General features: G+C 43.3%; 1 protein-coding gene and 1 long non-coding RNA gene across 3 annotated transcripts; one reads left to right on the top strand and one right to left on the bottom strand.

Annotated features, from left to right (window-relative positions):
- Positions 1 to 6,000: 6,000 nt before the first annotated feature.
- On the bottom strand, positions 6,001 to 13,116 carry LOC141423410 (uncharacterized). The gene is made up of 2 exons (XR_012448269.1): positions 12,110 to 13,116; positions 6,001 to 11,490 (listed from the first exon to the last, which is right to left on the bottom strand). It is a non-coding gene; the product is annotated as an uncharacterized lncRNA (long non-coding RNA).
- Positions 13,117 to 13,130: 14 nt separating this feature from the next.
- Oser1 (oxidative stress responsive serine rich 1) lies at positions 13,131 to 25,540 on the top strand. 2 transcript variants are annotated; one of them, XM_020173149.2, is made up of 4 exons: positions 13,131 to 13,268; positions 17,245 to 17,361; positions 20,438 to 20,551; positions 24,253 to 25,540. In XM_020173149.2, exons 2-4 carry the CDS (start codon positions 17,285 to 17,287, stop codon positions 24,938 to 24,940), a joined length of 879 nt encoding a protein of 292 aa, XP_020028738.1. In that variant the 5' UTR covers positions 13,131 to 13,268; positions 17,245 to 17,284; the 3' UTR covers positions 24,941 to 25,540. The 2 variants fall into 2 exon arrangements, with proteins under 2 accessions (XP_020028738.1, XP_020028739.1); XM_020173150.2 differs by lacking the exon at positions 13,131 to 13,268 and adding an exon at positions 13,512 to 13,806.
- The last annotated feature ends 618 nt before the right edge of the window (positions 25,541 to 26,158 follow it).

Raw genomic sequence — 26,158 nt, 5'->3', positions numbered from 1 at the left:
GGAGTCATGCCCTGCTTTGCCCTGGAGGAGATGTGGCTTAAGGGATCCTCAGGGCTCCACTCTATAGTTTCAAGTCCCCAAGGCAGCATCCCACACACCACTACACCAGATTGCCAATGCAATTCTAAGTCAGCGGACAGAGGTAGCTGTCTTTATTTTGCAAATGGGGAAACTGAGTGCAGTGACTCACCCAAAGGCCCACAGGAAGCAGTAACTCTGGAGAGGTCCACAGGGAACCCAGATCTCTGGAGTCCTGGGCTGCTGCCTTGCTGGGCTGCTATTCCTTCTGCTGCCTCCCCCCACTAATGGGAGCAGGTCAGCACTAAGCTTTTTTTTTTTTTTTTTTGGTGGGACTAGGATTTGAATTCAGGGCTTCCCACTTGCAAAGCAAAGCAGGCACTCTACTGCTTGAGCCACACCTCCAATCCATTTTGCTCTGGTTATTTTGGAGATAGGGTCTCAAACTGTTTGCCCAGGCTGGCCTTGAATCTTGATCCTCTTGATCTCAGCTTCCTAGATGGCTAGGATTACAGGCACAAGCCACCAGCACCCGGTCAGCTAGACTAGGCTCTTAAAACTCCACCTTGTTGGGAACCTCTTCAGCCTTTTTCCTTCAAACAAAGCCGCGATCATCTCTCAAGTCTGTGGATCTACTCCTCTGGTGCTCCTTTTCTGCATGCAGTGAGCTTCAGAAATTGCAAGAGCCTGCAGTGTGCTCTGCCACTTCCGGCTCCATAGGTGGCCTCACCTCTCAGCCTCACCTGCAACTCAAATTTCTAGACGTGTTTGGAGAGCCCAAGCAAGCATGTGTGCAAATGTACTCTATAGTATAAAACACTTCTCAGTATTAGTTCATTTTACACTTGCAAATGAAAACTGTATGTGAGGCTAGCATAACACTAGCAGGGGAACTACAAGTGAGAGGATGCCAAATGGAAGTCTGAAGTTGAAATAGGCACAACTTTGGTTCACTGAAGTACAGAAGCCTGGAAGAGTTCAGAAAATGGGTGAGCCCATTTCAGCTCATACTTAATGAAGTCAGGCTTTCAGAAGCTGTTAGTGGACTTTGGGACCTGTGCTGTCACCAGAAAGATGACACAATGCTAAACATCTTGTAGGGGTAAGTATGACAACAGGGGAACAAGCAAAATCCATATTCAACCAGTACCACAGATTATATTCTACCTGCATGAAAACATACCAGCTGGAAGCAGGTTCACATGTCCACATAGGGTTTATGGTACCACTCAGTTAATTTGTCAGCATTGTAAAAACTAACAGAAGCAGGAGCTGGCACAGTGGCTCAAGTAGTAGAGAACCTGCTTAGCAAGTGTGAGGCCGAGTTCAAACCCCAATACCGCCAAAAAAAAAAAAAAAAAAAAAAGTAACGTAAGTGTAAATGTCACCAGGACCAAGGTGGGCCAAAGAGGTCCCCAAGCAAGAGAGGGTCTCACCGTGGAGTTACCAGGTTCATGATGTTACAGAGAAGAGGCCAGCGAAGCTTATTAGTAAAGAAAAACAAAGGAAAGGACAGTACACACCAGTCGGGTGCAGGCACATGAAAAGAGGCGTGTCCAGTTCTAACAGAGGCGTGTCCAGTTCTAACGTTAGGGGTGTTATACCAGGTAACACAGGCAGGGGCAGAGAGGTATGCAGCAGGCCCTGGTAGTGTGGCGTGGTTATTATCTCAGTTCTGCTTCTGTGTGAGGGTTCTTAAGAGTTGTTACCCCTGTCATCACTTAAGGAGAGCAATTTGGTCCCCAGGAGATGATTACTGGTCTAGGGTGCAGCCTCTTTATTATAGGTACTTATCCTAATTTGCAGGGCATGGGGTGTCTGTCTTGCGAGACTTTGCTGTTCCTTGGAGGGTAGTTTTGATCTCTTGTCATAAAGATGTTACCCATCAGTCCTGTTGTTCCTGGTATCCAATGTGACTGAAGGAGAGACTCGGAGTAAAGGAGCAGATACAAAATGGAGGCAGGGATGTCAGTTTTTAGTTAACATGTGGGCCCAAATGGGGAGTCAGTGCTTTTCTAGCAAAAGCAGTTCTAAGGACCTGTTTATAAATACAAGAGCATGAGACCATCTTCCACCATCCCAGTGAAATGTGGGAAATCCAACTGCAAAGAGATAGCAGCAACAGGGTGATGTAAAAAGTGTCTCTCACTGCTCAAGAGGGTGTAGTGAGGCAGACACTGTGTACATTGCTGAGGGTGCAAGTGGCCAGCAACCTTTCTTTTGCAATTTATCAGTGTGTTCAAAGACACTTAAAACAGTTCTTGCCTTCTCACTCAGGATATCCAGGCATAAAATTCTAATCCAGGAAAAGACTCCCGATCAGATGTAGATATAGAAACACACATGCACACTTTAGTTTTTTTGGTGGGTGGTGGTGGTGGTGGTGGTGGTGGTTCACAAGAGTCTTAGTATGTAGCCCATGCTGGCTTCAAACTTGTAATCCTTCTGCCTTTACCTTCCAAGTGCCGGGTTTACAGGCACCCCAGGTAACAACATATATGTATATATTCACACAAAGATTATAAAACATACACACACCACTAATTGTCCAAAAATAGAGGAGTGGCTAACTACAGAATTATGAATATATTGAAATGATGGGTTAGTATACAGTCATTGAAATCATGCTTTGATGCCTATTTTGTAAACTAAAAATGCTCAAAATATAACAGTAAATGAAAAAAAGCAGGATAGCAAACCCAGAGTTTACCAGAAATTAACTACATCATAATGGTAGTCAGCAACATTTATCAGACATTAGTCATTTTGTTCTCCCCAAGTCCTCCAAGGTAGGCCCTCCCTGCAATTATCCCCACTTTTCAGAGGTACACACGGGGCACAGGGGCTTAGGCAGTGTCTAAGACCACGTGGAGGGGCGGGTGTGGTGGGGCAGGCCTAGCCCTCCGGCACCCTGCCACACGCTAACAAAATGCTGATGGGTGGGTGGTCACCCTCAGAGGCTGGGGCCACAGGGCATCTGGCTTTCTTCTTTACAGGTCCTAAAATTTCGATTCAGACACAGTTTTGTTAAAATTAGTATTTATTATAAAAATAATACACTAACACATGAAAATATTTCCTAAGTATGGTGTAGGGTTACACATCCTAGGAGCCACCCATGGGGATAGGGTAAATCAAGAGACCAGCAAGGGTCAGGAGATAAGGCTTAGAGGGAATGGGAGCACATTCAATTCCACATGTCATGTTTCACCAGGCATTTGTGACAAGTGGCTAGTAAGGATGCTGGACATAGTGGGGTGATGCTGAGGCAGATGGGTTCTAGATACAGATGTGGTGTCAACAGTGAGTAGCTATTACCTGGAGCTGTGGAGGACATGCACAGTCTCTGCCTGCCCTTCCTGTCCCCCTCCTTTGGGAACATCACCCCATGAGCTGTCAAATGTCCTGCTACCCAAAGGCTGGGCACGTCTGTCAAGAACGGTGTGACAATGAACTTCGTAGGGGTTTAAAATCAGTACACTTTATTGATAATCCCTCACTCCTAATGAGCACTTGGTTCCCAGCAAGTGCAGTGAGATAACAGTCTAAGATCTAACTCTGTTGAGGGAGAAAAAGTTTTCCTAGATTCCAGAATCTTGCCTTTGCAGATCAAGAGCACAATTTGGGAATGTGAGGACAGATTTTCCGCAAGTCACAGGGTAAGAACAAAGACACGTTCCCAATGGGCAGGAAGGGAAAAGGGCTGGTGCTGACCAGGAGAAAAAGCAGGATGAGAGCTCAGATGCGAGTGCTCTGGTTTCCCCTTCTCCACCACTCATGGGCTATGAGTCACTAAGACCTGGAAGACACATGTCCGGCTTCCTCAAGCACAGCCTGGGGAGAACCCTGGTCGCTTGGAGTTGCTGCCACAGTGCTGCGAGACCTGGGAGGTGGCACAGGGAACAGAAGCAGGTCCTTGTTTCCCTTTGATCTGTGGATGCCACGTAGGAGATCTCGATGTGTTCATATGCCTCAGGATGTGCTAAGTAGACCAACAGATGAGAAGCCAGGTGACAAGCTTCAAGGACTGTGACCATGAGGACCTCATCACCAGAGCCACTGTCAATTTTCAGGGTTCTAAGGAGGCCATTGTACTGCTTAGGATCGAAATCGGGTCAGACCCATCTTGGTGGGTTTTACCATAACCCATACTGCCTAGGGCCAAGTCTGGAGGGATACATGGCAGTGAAGGCCAGCAAAGGGTAGGGGACAGCTATGGAATCATGACGTTCACCCAGAAGCCACCCTGGGAGAAGGCAAGAAGGGACAGTGGAGAAACCCTGACACACTAACAAGTGTGCAGACCAGAGTGCTGTAAACCAGAAGGGCTGAAATACGCCCTAAACCTGGGCAAGTGGGAACTGGAGAGATAGGCAAGACCAGGTGAAACTCATAGGGGAAGCTGCAGTCCACACACTCAAGTAGTAATGGGTAGGTGGCCTGCTATAGCGCCATCTGAGCCTCTGCCTGGGAAACTGAATCGTGTACAGATCCAGATCAAAACAGCCTGGATCAGAACCAAGTCTGATCACAATGGCCAGGGATTCTGGGCGCCTGGGAGAGGCTCTGGTTCCCAGGCTGATAAGGCTCCTTTGGCATTTCCTCTTGTTGAGTGAGCTTCCTGATAGCCTTCTAGTACATTCCTTTTTCACTTGAGCAAGAGTGGCTTTCTGGCAGGGAACTGGAGTTTGACTTTTTTTCTTTTTGGTTTTTAAAAGATGAGAAATTCTCTGGCTATGGCACATAACCTGCCAATGTGGCAAAGTGGGGCATTCTTACCACTTTTGGTGCAGACTGCATCCAGATTCTAGAACTGCAAATAAAGCCAAATAATATCAGAAAAACTAAAATATCTACCAAAAATGAGAGACAGACAGATGTGTTTGCATGTACAGAAAAAAGTGGTTTTTTCTCAGGGTTTCCTGAAAAGGTGGAGAGGTGGGACTCCAAGTAATGTTAGAAACAGGGATTGACCCTCAGGCAGGCAGGGAGATGGAAAACTGGGCACAGAGCAAGGTCTCCCATCTACTAGCTCTGGGGACACAGGTGCACATTTCTGGTGGTGGAACCTTTTTTTTTTTTCTTTTTTTGGCGGTACTGGGGTTTAACTCAGGATCTCACACTTGCAAAGTGGGCACTCTATCATTTGAGCCACTCCAACAGTCTTTTTTTTTTTTTTTTGTGATGGGTTTTTTTGAGATAGGGTCTTGAGAACTATTTTCCCCAGGCTGGCTTTAAACCTCAATCCTCCTGATTTCTGCCTCTCGAGTAGTTAGGATTGCAGGTGTGAGCCACTGTTGCCTGGCCAGAACCTCTTTTTCCCTCAGGCTTTTTTCCAGTTTGATGGACCTAAACACACAGACAACTGAGTGGTTTCCAATCTTTGCTATTGCAGTCATGTTGCAATAGATAATTTTTTACGTAAATTGTTACATGTATGTACAAATGTCATTTACAGGGTAGATTGCTGGACTAGTTATCTTGATAGACAATACTAAGCCAACAGGGCTGCCTATTTCAGTCCCAGCAACACCCCTCATCCTCCTTGATCCCAGAGGGCACTGTCAAGCTTTGGGATTTCTGTCAACCTGACAGGTTAAACGTCGCACCTTCCAATAAGCAGGTATCTTTTGAAGACTGAATCCTAGCATCTTTCCATGTTTCAGGGTCATTTTTATTTCCTTTCCTGTGAGCCATCTGTTCACATCCCTTGCTCATTTTCTCTTCTGCAGCTGTAAAACTTCTTGAGGTTTATGGTTTTCTCAGGGTGGTGACCCAGCTAAGGTTAAGAATTGTTTAAAAAAAAAAAAAACCCAAAACAAACCTTCAGGGGGGCGGTAGAGTGGCTTGTGCAGTACAGTGCCTGTCTAGCGCACGTTAGGCTCTGCCTGAGTTCAAATCCCATACCAGCGGGGGGTGGGAGGGGAGGAGAATTTTAAGAAAAAAAAATGAATTGTAAGTAAAATAAAAAAGACCAGCTCATCCTATGCATACAGAGACTATTTTATTTTTTAATGTGTTCCAAAGTCTTTATTGGAGTTTGAATATACACACAGAAGCCAGGCATGATGGTGCATTCCTGTAATCCTAGCACTTGGGAGCCAGAGACAGGCAAAAAAAGTAAAAAAAAAAAAAAGGTGGCTCACACCTGTAACTCCAGATATTGGAATTACAAGGGTGGAAGCCAGCCCAGGAAAAGTTCACAAACCCCATCTCCACAAACAACCTGGGGGTAGGAGGCATAAACAGGAGCATCAGAGTATGGGCAAAAATGCCAGACCTATCAAAAAAAAAAAAAAAAAAAGCTGAAGCAGAAAAGGCTGGGTGGGGTTGGCTCAAGTAGTAGAGCACCTGCCTAGCAAGTGCAAGGTTCTGAGGTGAAATCTCAGTACCAAAAACAAACAAACAAACAAACAAAAACCACACAGAAAAATATGCATGTACTACATTATAGCTGCATGGATTTTTACTGAAGATACTCTTACAACCAGAGCCAATCATATCAAGAAAGGGACATTGCCAGCATTCTGGAAGCTCTCCTCAGTACTCCCTTTCAGCCCTCATGGAACAGACTTCTACAGCTTTACCTATTTATTTTATTTATTTGCAGTACTGGCATTCGAACTCAGGGCCTACACCTTGAGCCACTCCACCAGCTCTGTTCTGCAATGGGTTTTTCAAGATAGGGTCTCACCGAGTATTTGCCTGGGCTTGGAACTGTGATCCTCTCCATCTCTGCCTGAGTAGCTAGGCATGAGTCACATGCGTCTGGCTCAGCTTTACTTCTTGATTCTATTTGTCCTCCTTAAGCCTTCCTGATGTTAGCATACAGTTTAAACTTCAAAGTTGAAATGAATGAAAATCTGAGCTTGAAGGCAGTTAATTCACTAACCTTCAGTTTTGAAAGGGCTTTCCTACAGTTAAGCAGAGGTTGCGATCTTCGGGTGCCCTCTGCTGGTGAGCAGCAGTTACCAGGAAAAGGCTCCTGCTTTGTCCTGGAATTGAGGATTAACTGGAGTCTGGGAACTGAAGTTGTAGCTGACTTCCCAGAACCAGCACGGAAGTGCGGGGCCAAGCCACTCATCAAGACATCGCAATGTTCCCCAACATTTCGGGAAAGCAACTGTCAAACTAGCAGAGCACAGGAGCTCTGAGGCTATAAAGAGAAATGACAGGGAAGAGTAGCCGCCACCCACTTCCCCTAAAGCAAGAGGTTGTGGTAAAAGGTCCTGCCGCCCAAATCATAGGCTGAAGGAATCAACAGTGCAGTTGGGCCACCTGGAATCTTTCCTGAGAGGACCAATGGACAACTCACTGGTTCACCAATCCAATACATTGCAGTAGACCTGTCCCACCACAGGGACACAGGACAGACCTCTGTGGAGTGAGAAGTGCCACGGCAGCACACGGTCTAGTGGCATTTATCCTACACAGAGGGATCCAGGGTTGGAGGGTGGTTGAGGGAAAAATTAATAGTGCTTCTTGCCCTTCAGGTTTTGTAATTCAGCTAGAGACAAAGGCTATGCCTGGGTGAAAAGCTAAAAAGTAACTGACAGAGGCCCCAGAAGTCCCAGTGAAGTGTTACTGGAGTTCTGGAGCGAGCTGGAGAAGCTCTTAGCCCATAAAGCTGGCAGGTGGCAAGCAGACAGGTGGGACAAAAATCTAAATGCCCAGTGAGACAACAGGTTAGCAGGTAGAATCCCACGAGGAAGGGAGCAGGCAGGTCCACAGCCATCCTGGGCGGATGTTGAAAGAACACATCCACGAGTCCACTTTCAGCTTACCCAGAGCTGATCTAATACAGGAGAATGGACTCAATTTTTTTGAGACAGGATCTCACTGCATAGCATGAACTCTCACTCCTCCTGCCTCAGCCTCCTGAGTGTGCCACCACACCTGGCTTTGGACTCAATAAATCCTAACTGGTGCTTTATAAGCCAGATGCCAAGTGGTTAGCTTGCAGAAGGGAATCCATCCTCATTACAAACTTGTACCAAGGCTTGTTTTCTCCAGGCTTCCCTTTGCTTCTTTCTGCCTGTTATCCCCCTCTCCTGGGGGTCCTGCCCTCTCCTGTGGCTTCAACAGCCCCTGTATGCTGATGCCACCATCTCTGTTTCCAGTCCCAATCTCCAGCTTGAGTTTCAGACCCACATATCCTCCTGCCCTGGACACCTCTAGTCACCCCACAGACCTCCCAGGGTCAGTATGTTCAAACTGGGGTCACCATTTAGATACATCTCATCACAGGCAGGCAGAGAGAGCACAGCCTGCCTCACAGGGATCCAGCTCTGCCACTTTTTTGCCAGCTGTGTGACCTCAAGCAAGTCACTGAACTGTTCTTTGCTTTGGTTTCCTCATCTGGAAAGTGAAGACGACTTAATAGTAACCTCATGGACTGCTGTGAGAATGAAAGGGAGTTTTCTGATACTAAGTTATAAAATTATTACCTGCTATCATTCCCCTTTAGTTTTTCTCTGTTCCCCGGCAAGAATGCCCATTTCATTCTCAAATGAAAATCACTGTGGACTTTGTCTCACTGCCCCTCTTGTTCTCATGCAATCTCTCAGCAAAGCCTGGTCAGCACAGCTTTTCACTCAATCAGCTCACTCACCCTTCCTTTCTCAGGCATGGTTCAGGGTGCCTGCTCAAGCTGATAGCACAGTAATCGTTCTAAAATTAGTCTGGCCTTTCTTTCTGCAAGAGAAATCTTAGGATAGCCCTCTTGCCTTCAATGACCTGATTCCTGTTTTCATCTGTAATTCTTTGTATCTAAAACCAAGCTTCCCCACTCTCCAAACCTGAGCTCCTGGATTCCCTCCTTTAGTGAGTGGGACCACCTGCTGACTTTACCATGCCCCATGCCTCTGTCCAGCACCCTGCCAGTCTCTGCCCTTCAGCTGTGGCTGCAGTTCTGCCCTTTCCCCACATTCCTTCTCCTACACTTCCCCCTCCCCACTTGCTTTCTAAGAGGCTTCCTGGTGATCATGTTAACTGGCCTAGCACCATCATGAAAATAAATCACAACCTTCAGGATAAAATTCAGGCTCCTTGACATGATTCTCTCCTACCGTGCCTGGCCTCACCCCCCAATCCTGTTCCCATCCCTTCCCACTTAGGCAATGCCTGAATTTCAAATCCTCTTCCAGGAGGTCATCTCCAAGACACCACCCCGCTCCAACAGAGTGAGCTGGTCATCTCCAAGACAACAGAGGCACCCTGCTGTCTACTGTGCTTCGGCTGGTCTGTGGCTCTGCAAAGAGCCCTTGAACTTCTCAAGAGTTTCTGCATAAGACCTGGGCAAGCAGTAAGGTCTATGGAAAGAACAAAAGGAACTGATGGAACATGAGGCCCCTGACTTGCTGTAGTCCCATGGCAGAGCAGACTAGATGCACCTCCCCCAAACCCCTGCCTTCCAAAACAACCAATACACATTCAGTTCCCACTATCATACTGCCCTGGTAACAGGAAGCATTTCATAATAGATGATCGTGGGGAATAAAAATATTTACAGACTTTCGGCATATAGTGAACGTTCAGTGCTTTCCTTTGGCCAGTAATTATCGAGTGCTGCTATGTGCTACCCAAGAATTTAGGCCCTGGGAACACACTGCTTTCATCAACTCTTAAGACTTTTCTTTTTCCTTTGGGGCTGAGGATCAAACTCAGGACCTTGCTTGCACTAGGCAGGTGTTCTATCTCCGAGCTACATCCCCAGCCCAAGACATTATGGTTTTAAGGACTCTCCATTTATTAGAAGTGTAATTAAGCAATAAAAAAAATTACTACCAATTGGAAAGGGACACAGAGTGATAGAGGATGCTGGGGTAGTCTGAGAAGGACCCTCTGGGGAACTGACATGAGTAGAGACCTAAATGAAGAGGTGACTTGTGGTAAACAATGTCTAGCACAGGAAACATCAAATACAGAATCTGAGAGGGAAATGTCTGGTATGTTCAAGGCCATACAAGGCAAGTACATCTGGGAACTCAGTCCCAGACCTGGGGAGTCAACTTCCCAAGTCCAGTGGTATTTCCCAGGTGAAAGCACGCAGTTCCTCAGCTATTTAGGTGATCACGAGGTGTGAGGGTGGGGAGGCTAAGAAAAGCAGCATAACAGGAATCAGGAGGGAGGGTATACAACCAGACCACTTACCAGCTGTGTAATCTTCCGCAAGCTGGCTAAATTAGTCTCAGTTTTAGTTTTCTTTCAGCTGTACCTGATTCACAAGTTGGCTATTTCAATTAAAGGAGATAACACTTGTAAATCAAAATGCAAATGATCATTATCACTACCTTCTACCTTAAAGTCATTAAAAAATTCAGTCAAGGTAAGGAGCAAATTTGAGCCTGAGAACATAAAACTACTTCTCTAGATTACCAACTGGTAGGATTGCAGCCATATCATTAGGCTTTATTTTTTTTTCAAGAATGAGCTTTCCTTCTCCAAAGTTGTTTTCGTTTTGCTGTACTGGGTTTTGAGCAAAAGGCCCTGAGCCATGTTCCCAGGCCTTGTTTCAGTTTTTTTAAAGACAGAGTTCAGGCTGGTCTTGAACTCAAAATCCTGAGTCAGTCTCCCAAGTATTATGATTACAGGTCTGCACCATCACACCCTGGGGTTTGCACTCATGGCCTCATGCTTGCTAGGCAGGCCCTCTTACCCCTTTTGGCAGCCCTCTTTTGTGATAGGCTTTTCAAGATAAGGTTTTGTGAGCTATTTGCCAGGGCTGGCTTTGAACCACATCCTTCTGATCTCTGCCTCCTGAGTAGTTAGGATTACAGGTGTGAGGCACTGGCGCCCAGCTACCCATAGCCTTTTAATTAAACGACTTCACTATGTGCATTAAGTTAATAACAATTAATTTCTGGACTATGAAATACACACGTTAGTTCAGGAGTTTTTCCTTGGCTAAAAAGATCCTATGTTGCTGCTGCATGTTTAGCTTTTTTTCACTTGGGTCACAGGTTCTGTAGCTTCATCGAATTCCAAGTAAAGATTTCCCACACAATGAGCCAGTACAACGTATACTGACTTAAAAATGAAGGCCAGGTCAAGTGTGTGAGGCAACAGACTTCAGGGTTCTTATCTTCCAAGTATGCCCTGATGATGAGTCACAATCTCAGAACACAACTTACATAAAATGAAATTCGTTGACTTGCTAGTTTTCGGTAGTGACCTAACACTTAGAAATGAGGTAAAATGAGAATTCACCAAAATTGTAGTGAGCATCTCAATAGCGATCTAGAGGCAGTCCTTGCCCTCAAGGATCTATGGAGATTTTACCTCAAGCATTATTTTAAAATGGTAGCTTAAAACACACTTTTGGTCTGGCAACTTCTGAGAAAACATGTGCATTTTCCAAGAGATGCTGAGAAGGCTTGTAGGAAAAATTAAATCCTGACTTAGAAGCACTACACGACAGGACAAGGGAGCTGGAATAGCGATGTCATCTCAATGAGTCCCAGTCACGCTTATCTGTAGAATGGAAAGTCACAAGAATATTAAATGAGAAACTGTACAGAACTGTTACTCAGTAGAGGACAGCCATTATTATTGGCATCATGAGGTTACAACTAACAGATTTTTTACGTTGCCTATCGGTTATTGAGCTTCTGGTATGAAGGAGAACCAGAGCCCACTATGTGCTCTTTAACAACCCTATACAGATGCTCCTCCACTTATGATGGGGTCATATCCCAAAAAATTCCTAAGTTGAACATTATTATAAGCTCCAAATGCATTTAATACATGTACTCTACTGACCATGAGCGCTCAGAAACACGCTGCACTAGACAGCATTATCCTTGTGATCACCTGGTGGACTGGGAGCTGCAGCCTCTTTTCTGCTGCTAAGCATCCAAGAGTATCACAGAGCATACATAGTTCAAGCCTGGGGTGTGTGTGTTTAGGGGTGGGGATTAAAAATTGAAGCCATTTCTACTGAATGTATATGACATTCATACCATTATAAGGTCAAAAAAAGAAAACCTAAATCGAACCATTCTGTGACAGGGCTCAAGTGTTCCATGAACTGGCTGCGGTTAAGCTGGACAGAGCTAAACTCTCCAGTAGCCTATTCAACCAGCTGACTTACACCTATGGGAAAGACCAGTTAGGGTTCAGGGAAAACTCTTCACTCTATAGAGGTGGGCCAGAACTATCTCTAATGAGAAAAGCCATCTTTTCTCACGAGTTTTTGAGAAGTAGAGCTGCGGAGTGGTAGGTGAGGACAGTTGCCTGGTGATCTGAGATCCGCAGAACAGGTCCTAGCGATGGAGGCGGTGGCAGCTGCTTCACAGCTCACATATTCCTTGCATGCTACCTGAGCAACAGTCAGAACCATGAAAAAGAAAAGATCCCTAAAAATCACAGACTTAAGTAAACTGCCTAAAACCATTTTGCAAAATTGAGTGTTTACATGCATTTCTCTGGCGAGAGTCTGTATTTCTCACTAGATCCTCAACAGAGTTCACGCTTGAAAAGCCGACTTTCGCTGATACCGTGCAACTTCCAGATGAAGAAACTGAGGCCCAGAACGGGAAAAACAGTTGCTTCAAGTCTTACAACAGAGACATCAAAAGCGAGTCATTTCAATTTCAATTCCAGTTCCGGTCTGGCAGTCATGCAAGAGGCCAAGAAGGCGAGAGCTGCTGTGCGAGCCTAGGCGATATCGCAGGCGGTCCAGCTTTTACCATCTGGAAAACTCCACCAAGCGCTCACGAAGGGCTCAGGTGGCGCGAAGACCCCCCCACCCCCCACCGCATCCGTCCAACCTGCAGAATCCGTTGTCTCGGTGACTCCAGGTGGAAAATCAAGCACAAGCCAACCTTGGGGCAGTGGAGAGGGCTCCGCAGCGTGTATTTGGCCCACCTGACTGAGAAGAGGAAGCAGGCACGCCCCAAAGTCCTGCCTGGAGCTAACCCACGCCAGAGGGTGGAGCGAACGAAAAGAATAACAGGAAATGACGTAAGGCGCACGTGCTTCCTAGAGGGGCGGGTGCGGGGCGTTCGAAAGGCGCGGCAGCCGCCCCGCGCCTGCGCAGCTATCGCCTGCCGCTCTGCCTAGTCACTGGGGTGGGAGGAGCGTGAACAGGGGGCGGGGCGCGCGCCTGATTGACGCAGGCGCAGTGCGACTCCGGAGGCGCGGGCCGCCCTCTCCGAGGGTTTGGATCCGGGTCAGTCAGGCGCGGCGGTCGGAGAGAGACGATCTGAACTGACGGGACCGAATCACCGGAGCGCCCCAGCTGCGAGGAGGTAAGAGCCCTGACGTGACGGGGAAGGCCCGCCCGTGCCGCGTCTTAGCCTTTGGGCCCCGCCCGGCCGCAGGCAGCTTCCTCTGGGCCCGTTCGTTTCTTTTCGCGTCGTTTCCCGGCGCCTACTGCCAGGGCCAGGCCTGGGCCTGGCCTCCTCGGCTCCTCTCCGCCGCGGCCTGGACCTACCTGCCCGAGCTCCGCGTTCTCTCGGCTTCCCGCCTTCCTGCTCTTCCGCGGCCCCGCCCCGCTCCTCCGCCGCCTCTCGCCCATCCGGAGCTTCCCCTTTTCGCCTTCCTCCGCCCTTTGCCCCTTCCCGCCTTTTCCCGCTCTCCTCGGAGCCGCATTCTCGTTGGCTGCCTGTTCGACTCCGCTCCCTACTCCTCCCGCACCCCTAGAGCCTCGACCGTACTCCAGCCTCTCCTTCAGGCCCGGACTGTCGAAGGGGGCGACTTTGCAGCCGGGACCCGGGCGGGCAGAGCCGAAGTCCTGGACAGCTCTGCGCTCGGCGTTGTCCTCCACTTTCCGAGTCCCGCTCCCAGGTTCTGACCTTTCTCCCTGATCTTCCTTAACCGCGACAGGCCCAGATTCTGGATGAAAAGAATTAAAAGGATGCTTTGGCTGTAGTTTTGCAGAGAGAGAGGTGTTCGCTGTGAGTTTTGTCCCGGGGGCCGATTGTTTTAACCGGGTCTTGTTCGTCTCCAAGCTCTGTCTTGCAGAACAGGGTTTTGTTGTTTTTTTTTTTTCCCCCGGGCCCCACGCTTCCTGGTGGCCCGGGAAAGTTTCGAAATCTTCATCATTGTGATGACACACATACGCGCGGGCCTTATGGATTATTCTCAGGTCTTCTCCGGGTCCTGCAAATGAGGAATTAGGCTTGGGTCTTGGTTAAAACTTGAAGATGTTAATAAGATTGGGTCACATGCTATTCGTTGAAAGTCAGGGAAAACCAAGAATTTTCCTGTTTTTAATGGGGGAACTTACAAGAACTTTGTCAATTTTGAAAGGGGAGGGGTGGAAATCAGAGGCAAAGTTAAATTGTGTATTTGGTTTCGAATAATACAAAGTAACTTCTAACAGGTCTTTTACAAGTTTGATCTGTGTGAGGATTGTTGGAGGAGTCACTGCAGTGAAAATGACAAGAATGTCTCCCACATATTTAATATTAAGAAGGCAGGCAAACTATATCTGTTGTCCATAGTGAGTTGTGCCGCTCTTGTAGTGAATGGGAAGCCGGGAATACTGAGAAGCATAATAAGCCTTCCGTAATTGCAAACATGCTCTGCTGTAGCTCTTAAGGTTGTGCCTAAGACTCACCTTTGCTCTGGGTTAAAGTAACTGAGGAAAAAGACGAGTGATTAAAATGCTGGACGCCTGAGAATAGTTTAGATAGGATTTCATTCTTGAAGTTTTAAGTTGTAGCCAGATTATTTTGAACTGTTTTGGTTTATAGATGACAGATCGTTAAGTGTGTCAACAAGGTTAACTAGGTTTGTATTAACACCTAAGGTGGTCACCTGCTGTGTTATTAAGTCAGCACTGTATAATTAAAAGTTACATATCTGGGTGCAGAGCTTCTTAGCAAAGTGGTACATTGTAAATTCCTGGAGGGCAGGAATGAGATTTGAGTACTTAAAGAAAGGGAGTTCCCAGCCCCCTAGGTATCAAGTTTACCCTTGTATCTCTAGCACCCAGTCTTGTGCCAAGCTAGGAATTCTGTAAATATTTGTGGAAAGAACAATTTCTGCCTGTAGATTTTAGATGTGATTTGTACTTAAATGTTGACTGATTTCCACTGAAGCCCACAGAGTTTGTATGGAGTGTTGGAGTTGGGGAGACTGGCTCACATGATTAACTCCAGTTTGGGCCATAGGCTTGGTGTTTGGTCATAAAGTAATTGAAGAGGACTTAATCAAACTTTAGTTCCTGCAGCACAAGGAATTTGTTTAGACTTACGGTAGCACCTTTTTAGATGCCGTGGAGCTTCAGATTACTAGAGTATGTGATCTGTGCTCAGCCCCACCTAGGTATGGGGTCTTGTGCATTTTGGAGGGACCCTTCTCTAGATGGAGAATCAGAGCCCAGTGAAGCGTGGAATTGTATGGACGGTTTCCTTGTGTACTGGTTAGCTAAACTCACCACGTATGTGTGGAGAGTTTATTTATGTGGTTTCACTGTTTTCAGCAGTGCTGGGGTTTTGAACTGAAGACCTTGTGGTTCTACCACTTGAGCCATGCCCCCAGCCCTATTTGCTTTAATTTTTTTTTTTTTTTTTTAAGAATCTGAGATTTTGCCCTGGATTGAGACCAAGGTCCTCCACCTCCCCTTCTGTTTAGCTGGATTGTAGGAATGTGTTACCACACCCAGCTCTTTTTTTTTTTTTTTTAAAGACAGGGTCTTGACAGCTTTTGCCCAGACTGGCCTTGAACCACAGTCCTCCCATCCATGCCTCCCTAGTAGCTGGGATTAAGGCATATACCACCACACATGGCTTTGTATTTATGTTTTTTGTCTTAGGGAAGTTTAGGTGAAAGCTAGCAGAGTTCTTTGAAGACTTGGTAATTTTCCACAGAGATCTGCCTAAAACACCTTAACTTCTACACACAAATAATTAACTGAATGGAAAAGGCTTGATTCCTTGGTGTTTTATTCTGCCACTAATGCTACATGGTTACATTATAGCAAATATATTGTGACATCTTGACCTTTGGAATATTAGAGGTCTCACAATAACATCAAACTTACCCCTGAGAGAGGAGCAGATGTGGAATCAGAGTGTTGGAGGATCCATAGAGGGGCACTTCTCCCTCTGAGAGTGCCTAAGGGGGTGGGAGGATGGGGTTAATTAAGAGTACCAGGTTATTAGAAATAGAGGTGACGTGCATCCTTTGCTTCAGAAATTCTCTAACTTTTGCTTTGCTTTTTTTTCTTTCTGGATACTGGTTTGCTTATTTTTGTTCAAGATTTCATACTAATAGTTTGAAGACTAGATTCAAGAATTTATTAACAGATTTCTTACTGCTTAAGTTGATCCTTCATCCTCCCCCTTTGTTTAAATATAAAAAATCAGGGTGGAAGAAATTGAGAACATCGATTAATCAAACTAGTTGATTAAGAAGAGATCATTTAAAAGCACATTTGCAGGACAGTAATATTTGTTTTTACTTCCTACTTTCTCTCGACGAATGAAAAGTTCTGTTTTTTGTCTTTGAGTTGCAAGTATAGTTTATTTTCTTGTTTAATAATTACAGTATTCAAAGCTATTTTTAAAAACCAAATAAAAGTACCAGTCTTATAGGTAGAGTATGGAATAACCAGTAATCATTGAAATAAGCTTTTGATCTTGTTTTAATGATGGTAACATCTTGTTCTCTTGAATATATCTTTGTACATAATGATAACTGTGTCAGAATTGTTTTGTGAAAAGGCTGTCGTGTGTCATGAAGATATGCTTAACTAGAATTATTAGGGTTAGACTAGACAAATATTTTGTAGTATCTTAAAGAACCAGAATGTTGTAATTTGAGCTTTTCCCTTTTTTTTTCCTGGATGGTCAAAGTTAGTTTGTCCATAGGTTTCAAGACATCTACAAAGGGGAGAGGTTTTTTCCTCTGTTGTAATGTGTACTGAAACATAGATTTTGCACAACTATGTGATAGGATGTTGGCATCAAGTATTGAACAGTTTAAATTCTGTCATATTATGCGCACATATTTTCTGTATTTCATTGTTTTCTTCTTAAGAAATGAAAACCTTTTCATCATCTATACCTGAAACGGGTGTTTTTTCTCCCAACAGTATCAGGAATATAGTTTTCCGGGGTTTTTTTTTCCTTTCAGTGCTAGGAATTGAACCCAGGGCCTCACTCATGCTAGGCAAGAGCTATATCCTATCGCCAGCCAGGAATATGGACTTTTTAACAAAAGGTATACTTTTGATCCTTCCTGTTTTCATTTTGCTCATCTTATTGTCTTTTTTAGTATTAACGGGAACATCCATAGTAGAGCAGAAACTTTCACAATGAAATCCGAAGCTAAGGATGGAGAGGAGGAGAGTCTACAAACTGCTTTCAAGAAATTAAGAGTGGATGCATCAGGGTAATAAAATATGTCATCTGTTATTTGGAATTATTTAGGTACTACATGTACATAGTCCTTTAAATGAGCTCTTCCTTGTCTGATATTCCTCATTATCCATAGAAGATATAAATGCTGAAACTGTCATTCTGCTCAGTTCTGCACAATATTTAAAAGAAATGCTTCTATTATTTGAAAAATATCAGCTCATCTGTACCTAAGGTTGAATGTTTTGATTTTCTTTAACTTTGAGGATCTCTCCTGCTTTTAATCAAAGATTATCGTGCAGCATCCCATCGAGGAGCTCCTCATGCATCTCAAGGGAATCACAGTATTTTTCACTAAAAGTGAATTGGCCTGGTAGAAATCTATGAAGACATTGTTGATTTCATGGTCTCTGATTGCTAAGTCTATCACTATGGAAACCTCTATTCAGTAGGGTTCTGTCACTGAGATCAATAATCTTGGACCCTTTGGCCAAACTAATTAGAGCACCTGCAGACCAGCTGCTATCTGAATGTTAATATTTCACCCTTTGCACAATGTTCTGTGTACATCTCTTCTCACTCCAATTCTTTGCCCCAAGCCAGAAGAAATCTCAGAATTTTAATACAAGAAGTTTTCTTTTTGTGAATGAAAACCAAACTCTGGAAGCTCATAATAGAACACAATAAGTAATAATAGTAACCACTAACATTTATTACTTATGATGCCCTCAATGCTAGCTAAGTACTTTGAGCACATTATTTAGAAGATAGGTACTACTGTCATTTCAGCTTCCGGATGAGACTCTCATAAATTAAGTACTTTGTACTGATCACATTGGTAAGAAGTGACCAAGTTAGGATTTGAACCCAGTCTGGCTCCAGAACCTGTGCTCTAAACAATTGCCTTGAAGATAATATAACGAAATGCATGTAGTCCATAGCACAAAGTAAAAATTAAATAGGTCTTAGTTTTACAGCTGTCTGTCTATTGCTGGCACTAATTTTGGCCTACTAAATGAGAAGATTTATGCTCGTTTGCACAGTACATGTTAAGATGCTCACATTTGCTTCTCTGATACTTAAAAAAAGTAGTGTTTCTCCCAGTGGTTTTTCCAATATGATCATTTTGCCATTTCATATCACTTTGGTAAGCCATTTTTAGAAACAAAGTAGGAGAACAGGTAGCTCCAGATTGTGGTTACAGTGCATTCCTTTGTAATTTCTTAAAAATCAGGAAAATACTAGGAATATACACACAAATATATTCAAATCCCTAAGTGTGTAACTCCTAATTCACAAACTTCTTTCTAATGTTTTAAGAAATTGTAATGTGGACTGAAGCTGTAGCTCAAGTGGTAGAGTGCCTTGCCTAGCAAGTGCAAAGTTCTGAGTTAAAACCCCAGGACTGCCCCCTCCCCCACCAAAAAAAAAATTGTAATGTAAAATTAAGCCACTAAAAATGACTTGGGCCATTATAAAATATGCAATGTGTCTGTAATATAGGGTTGAAAGTTACATATTTGTAGCATGTGATGTGCCTTGAGTAAAATAGGAAGAGATGGAGCAATGTCCAACATTTGAGAAAACTACCTAAGAGTAGACGGGTGAGTCATCAGCATGACTAAGCAGCGCAGGACTTAGGTTGTGAAGCTTTGCTTGTGAAGCTTTGCCATGTGCTGTGCTGATGGGACTTCTGAGGAACTGACTCACAAACTAGCCAAGCTTTGCCAGGAATTTAGCCTGATCCTGTTCAACAGGTTTTGATTCCCAGTGCTATTTGTCTTATCAATATATATTTGTTATTAAGCAACAACAACCTTTTTAAGTATGAAATAATAAACGTTTATTATTATAGAGGGTTTTTTTTGTTTGTTTTTTTTGTCAGCACTGGGGTTTGAACTTAGGGCCTCACACTTGCTAGGCAGGCACTCTTACAGCTTGAGCCACTCCACCAGCCCTTTTTTGTGATGGGTTTTTTCAAGATAGGGTCTCTCAAAATACTTGCCTGGGGCTGGCTTTGGACCATGATCCTTCTGATCTCTGCCTCCAGAGTATCTAGGATCATAGGTGTGAGCTGCCAGCTCCTGGCTTAGAAAAAATTTTAATAAGGGTAAAATGAAAATAAAAGTCATAATTTATTTACTGTAATCACTTTTATCATGAAGACTATCAATGCATATTTTAACATAGTTAAAATCATAATGTATATGGAGATGTCTCTATGCTCTTTTCTTGTAATGTTATAAGTATGTTGTCACATTCAAAGTTCCTTGTGATTTTTAAATTCCTAATATTCGATTGCATAGATACGCCACAATTTTTATAATATAGCATTTTTCTCTTATTGGATATTTAGGTGGTTTCCACTTTTTATTTTAAATTATGTTTTAGCGAACATCTTTTTAGTTGAATAGAGTAATGTCTCTTTTTAAAGAATTTTTATTAATACCATAGCATATATAATAGCTCTGTGTGTGTGTGTGTGTGTGTATGTATTCTGGAAGGATTTATACCAAAATATTAATATTGGTAGTTTCTGGGTTGTAAAGATGATAGATGGTTCCCTTTTCCTCTCAAAATTTTTTTAATGTTGACTGAGGATCTATATTGCTTGTATACTTTTAAACCAAAGATTTAATTCCGTAGTAGTTCAAGTTTATTGATTGCAAAAATTAGAATAGTTTTCTATAAATTGCATAATATTTAAGACGTGTTCATTTTCAAGTTGGATTGAGTTTCCAGAAGGTTTTGCTCCTAATCTTTGTTCCCACGACTCTTGACTTGCCTGCATAAAATAAGGGGTCAGTGTCATTAGCATTCTCTCTGGACCTAAGGCCTGCTCTGCTCCAGATAAACAGCCTGACAGTCTATTTATATCGTGCTGCTGGTTATACTTCGGACTCATTTACCAGAGTTTACAACCGTGGGCTTTTAGGGGGCCTCTGAATTTGGTTTTGGGAAAAACTTTAGACTAAAAGTTGAGCAATTTTTGAGAACCCTAAACTAGAAAGAAAATGAAAGTATTGAAAAAAGTTGTCTTTGGGTTGCTGAGAGCAATAAGTTTTCATTTTATAGTTTTCCACAGCAGTAAACTTTGTGCTTGTCTTCAGGTCCATTGTATCATTGTCTGTTGGAGAAGGCACAAGTGTCAGAGCATCAGTCAGAACCACAGCAGATGATACCAAACCTAAAACCACATGTGCATCTAAAGACAGTTGGCATGGGTAAGAGTTTCTTCCTTAGATAATTTTATCCCAATGCCTTAAAAATATTATTGGATTTTCTTTCCTGAGTAGCCAGGAAAAGAATATGCTGTGATACAGAACCTAGACTGCCAGTTATTCTTCTCAATTGTGCATTGGCTGAAATTTTCTATGTAGCCTGGTCCAGAGTCAGTTTTTACAAATGTTCTATGTGTGTTTGAAAAGAATGTGTCTTTAATTGTTCTTGAGTTTTATGACCATTAAATCAGACTTTTAGAGGGAGGGAGTTGAAAAAAATCAGACTTTTTAAATGTTATTTGGATCTTTTTTAGTTTAGTTTTTTTTTTCTTTTAATTTTTTTGTCAGCTTGACCTGTAAGTTAAGGAGAAGTGTGTTAAATTTCCCCTAGGGGATTGAATCTGTTCTCCCCTTAAGTTCTATATTTTTGCTTTATGTATTTTGGTATTATTTTATTAAGATTCTTAAAGCCCAGATTCATTCAAGTTTAGAATATTTCCTTCCTGGTGAACTGAAACTTTTGTTATGTAGTTTTATAATGTTTTTTCCTTAAAGTCTATGTTGTCTTGAATTAATATAGCTAGTCAGTTTTCTTCTGGTGCTTGTATAGTATGTCTTTCTTGTTCTTGTAACTATTCCATGCTTTTTTTTTCGTTTATTCATATGTGCATACAATGTTTGGGTCATTTTTCCCTATTCCATGCTTTTAAGGTTTGTGTACATCTCACGTAAACAGCATATGGCTTGGTTATATTTTGTTCTGTTTTATTCAGTTTGAGCATCAGTTTTTGTTTTTTTTTTTAAATGTAAATTTAGTGCATTTACATTTATTTTGGTGATTGGTTTATTTGAATTTGCTTTTGCCATTTTACTTTATTTGTCCTGCTTCTGTTTTTTTTTTTTCTCCCATGTCCTCTTTTTTCCTCATCTTTTCAAAAATTATTTGAAAGGCATTTGTTTGATAACTCCTCCCCCCCCAATCATTTTTTCTTCCACTGATTTGGAAATCGTACATTGTTTCTATTATTTTAGTAGTTAGCCTTGAAATTTTACCATGCTTCATGCTAACTTTTGACAAAAACAAGAACTCTTATTCTCTACAGTGTATGTAGTTGCCCAGTATTTGATTTGTTTCTTTTTTTGGGGGTGTGTGGCGGGGCTGGGTTTGAACTCAGGGCTTTGCTCTTGTTAGACAAGTGCTTGTTTTTCATCTCACGAATTAGATTTTGTTACAGTTAGACAGTAGTGGTTTCTTTTGTCTACATATAGTGAGTTTCTTTGCTCACCATCCTTGCATCTCCGACTTCCCATGTATCATCCTTTTCTTCCTAAAATAGTTCCTTTAGTGAAAGTCTTATTAGTAAATAGAACTTCTGCATTGCATAACGCCACATAGCATACATTCGAGTACCCCCTGAGTCAGTGGTAGAGTGCTTACGTAGGATGTAAGGTCCTGTGTTCAATCCCCAGCACTATAATAAAATAAGTTAAATAGTTAGGAATAGTGACCCCTGGAGTTATACAACATCATGTCCTGTTGGTAAATATAGTTTGATTACTTTGATTTTCTTGAAAATAATCTGTTTATCTTTTTTTGTTGTTGGTGGTAGTGGTAGTGGTACTGGAGTTTGAACTCAGGGCCTTGTGCTTGCTAGGCCAGCATTCTGCCACTTGAGCCATGCCCACAGCACAAAGCTTTAGTCATTTCTCAGGTATGGTCTTATGTTTTACCTGAGGCTGGCTTCAGACCACGATTCTCTTACTTATAACTTCCCACAGGCATGCACCACCACACCCAACTTACTGATTGAGTCGATACCTTGCTAATTTTTGCCTGGACTGGCCTCCAATTGCGGTACTCCCAGTCTCTGCCTCCCAAGTAGCTGGGATTGCAGGTGTGAGCCACTGTGCCCCAGCCCCTAATCCGTGAATTTCTAGGTTGGTAGTTGTAAATTCTTAGCACTATTTATTGTCTTCTGACATCATTTTGTTGATATTAAAAGGCCTACTTTCAATCTAATTGTTCTTTTGGAAATAATCTGTCTTGTTTCTGGCTGCTTTTGTTTTTGGTGTTCTATAGCTTTGCTATAGTGAGTCTAAATGTGGATTTCTTTTAATCCTATGCCAGTCTCCTCATTTCTATAGATTTTCTTTCATCATTTCAGAAAATTTATTGGCTAATACCTTTTCAGATACCATTTGTACCCCATTTTCTGTATTCTTCACTAAGTCCAGACTTACCCTTCTTACTACCAAAGTTTTTTTGTAAAGGGTTATGGAGTAAATATTTTAGGCTTTGCAGTCCAGAAGCAAGACACAAGAATATTCTGTAGGTATTTATATAAGAGAAAACTCTTCTAGGATCGGTTTCCGAGGCAGTGTCAGGATGAAGTGGCTAGCCTGAGGGCAGGGCCTGCTGGAATGGGTGGGTAGGGGCAGCACCAGAATCTTACTTTACACTCTCTCAGTGATGCCCAGATCCCAGCATGCCCTGCTTTCCTTCAGAGATCCTTTTATTAGTCAGTTTTGAACTGAGATTCTGCCTCTTGATGCCTAGCAGGTGCCAACATGTAGATGGCAGCCAGTGTGAGCTCTGAATAGTGGTGCAACATGCCCATTGACCAGATGGGCAGGCAGTGGGGGGTGGAGGCTATCCCAGCCTGGTCTTCATGGTTCATACTACTAGCCCACTGGTGCAGTGTCCACTGGCTGTACCAAAACAGGTAGGGGATGCTGGGGGTGTAGCTCAGCAGTAGAGCATGTACTTAGCATGAGTGAGGGCTCTTGGTCTCTCTCCAGGGCTCCTCGACCCCGGAGGGGGTTAGATTTAAATCAGCCACAGGCTGCTGTTTGCTGACCTCTGATATAAATAATTCAGATTTATCTTCCAGCTCAGTAATTCTTAGCTGTGTATATTCTATTTAGCCTGTTCATTTAGTTTAATTCCAAATAAAGTTTTCTTTTCTTTTCTTTTGAGACAGGGTCTCACTACGTAGCCCATGCTGGCCTCAGGATCACCGTCCTCCTGCTGAAGTCTCTTGAGTGGGGATTATAGTTGTGAGGCACCACACCCAGCACATTTTTATTTCTTAAGTCCTATTTGCTTCTTTTTTTCTAGTTTGACAGTTTTGAGTCTGTTTTTCGCTGTTCAGTTATTTATTTAAACACACGTCTGATAATTGCCAGTATCTGGAGATCTCAGGGAGTCCAAATCCTTTTTTGTTTCTTTCTTGGTTGGTTATCGGGTATTACCAATGATAGAGCCATAAATATGATGCTTTGTTTTACAGCACTAGCATTATCACTATTTGTAGCATTGGCCTTCTGTAGAAGCTAGATTCACGGTCAGGGCAAAGCATTTAGGCTTCACAGCATCAGTTTGACGGTGAAGGGTCTTCCCTCATACTCACTGCTCAAAGGTTCTCAAGCCTGCAGTGGAGAAGAGGCGGTATTGCACACCACAAGTTTGGGTCACGTGACTTCATTTATCTTACTTGTTTCTTTAGCTTGCTAATATGGAAATGTTTAACTTTTTGAGATGCAAAGACTTAGGCAGCTTGAGAGCAGAGGAAGGCACATCTCGGTGGGGAAAATTTATGACTTTACACTCATAAAACTGAGAGGAGGTTAGTTTCTAACTGTCATAAAAAGTCTCAGGAGGGCTCTTGAATTCCAGTGTCTTCTTGTATATTTTCCTCTCTTAGGTCTACAAGGAAGTCTTCACGAGGAGCAGTGAGAACCCAGCGTCGTCGACGTTCTAAGTCTCCCGTCCTTCATCCTCCAAAGTTCATACATTGCAGTACAATAACATCTCCTTCCAGCAGCCAGCTCAAGCACAAAAGCCAGACTGACCCTCCTGATGGCAGCAATGGGCTGGGAATTTCAGCCCCTAAAGAGTTCAGTGCAGGAGAAAGCTCTGCTCCTCTCAATACTAATCACACAGGGGCAATCCCTGAGCCTTTGAGAACTTCGGTTCCAAGGCTCCCATCAGAGAGTAAAACAGAAGACTCCTCTGATGCTACCCAAGTCTCCCAAGCAAGTCTCAAGGCCAATGATCTCTCTGACTTTCAATCTGTTTCCAAGCTAAACCAGGGCAAGCCATGTGGATGCATAGGCAAGGAGTGCCAGTGTAAGAGATGGCATGATATGGAAGTGTATTCCTTTTCAGGTCTGCAGAATGTGCCTCCTTTGGCCCCAGAACGAAGATCTACGCTTGAGGACTACTCTCAGTCGCTGCACACCAGAACTCTGTCTGGCTCTCCACGCTCCTGTTCTGAGCAAGCTCGAGTCTATGTGGATGATGTCACCATCGAGGACCTATCAGGCTACATGGAGTATTACTTGTATATTCCCAAGAAAATGTCCCACATGGCAGAAATGATGTACACCTGATAGCAAGAAGCTAACTCGTATGCTTTAAACCAATGAAGGGTTGTCAGAGATTTAGTTAATGGCAGACCTTGTGGCCACTTTGTGAGAAGACATCTCTTTCTGCTCACTGTGCTTGCAATAAAAACTTTTCTTGGCATCTCAGTTAATCTTCATTTCTTTAAGTTACTCTGAGTTCTTACATATCCATCAAAGCAAGCAGATCAAAGAAAACCCCTCTCATCTAGAAATATTCCTGAGAGATGAAGAAACTATAATTAATTGAGACTGGCAACAGTGGGTATATGGTGAGATCCTTTGTAAAACACCGTTTTTCAGATGTTTTAAGATTTGGTATCCAAGGAAAATCAAATGCGGTTTTGTAACTGAACTGAACATTTGTCATGCTGTAGTTGCCAGCCCAGAATATTAGAGGTTATAAAACTGATTTAAACCATCTTGGATTTAACACAGGATTTGTACCATTAAAGGTTTCTTACGTTATTGTTGAGCCAGAGATCTAAGGTTTAGATTGGATTTGAATAAACTAACTGGCCTGCCCTGTATTGTTTGAGAGTCATTAACCATCACTCAATAAACCCCTGCTGGTGCTGTTCATTCTGAGACATGTTATGTGGAGTTCTTGATGTAAGTTTCTTGAGTAAGAAGCTATTTGGAGTGGGCCACTGTACCTGAAGGGAGGGGTATAATACCTGAAACTAGTGTGGTGGTCGCCATGTGTTCAACATGTGGCATGTTTCTTGCAGTTGCTTGTAGGATAGGCCTCATACCTCAACTTCACATGCCCTAGATATTTGTTTTGGAACCGTCCTCCCACTCCAGCAACCCCAGCAGAGAATTTTGTATGTGCTCATTTTTTGGCCAACCATTCCAACATTCCCTCCAAAAATGTAAAATTTCTGCTCAATTTCAAACTGGAGTATGAGTCCTTATCTTTTTCAGGTGGTTCCAAAATGAATTTTTTGTGTGCTACATAGTTTACATTTTAATTTGTATTATTCATTGCATACCTGCCAAATTGTGGGATTGTGGCCATGTTAACTATACTAGAAATTTTGCTTCTGTGTAGATTACAAAATAAGTTTTTATTGTTCACTGAGGCGTCCCACAGGCTGTACAGCTGCTTTGTATCAGTGGGGTTTGAGCCTCACAGATGAGTGATTTCTACTGGGGAGAGGTAGGAAGTGTGTTCACTAGAAAAGCCCTAAACTGGAGGAAGGC

The sequence above is a fragment of the Castor canadensis genome, chromosome 5 (assembly GCF_047511655.1).
Source record: "Castor canadensis chromosome 5, mCasCan1.hap1v2, whole genome shotgun sequence".
Lineage (NCBI taxonomy): Eukaryota > Metazoa > Chordata > Mammalia > Rodentia > Castoridae > Castor > Castor canadensis.
This window is presented reverse-complemented; position numbering and strand designations above follow the sequence as displayed.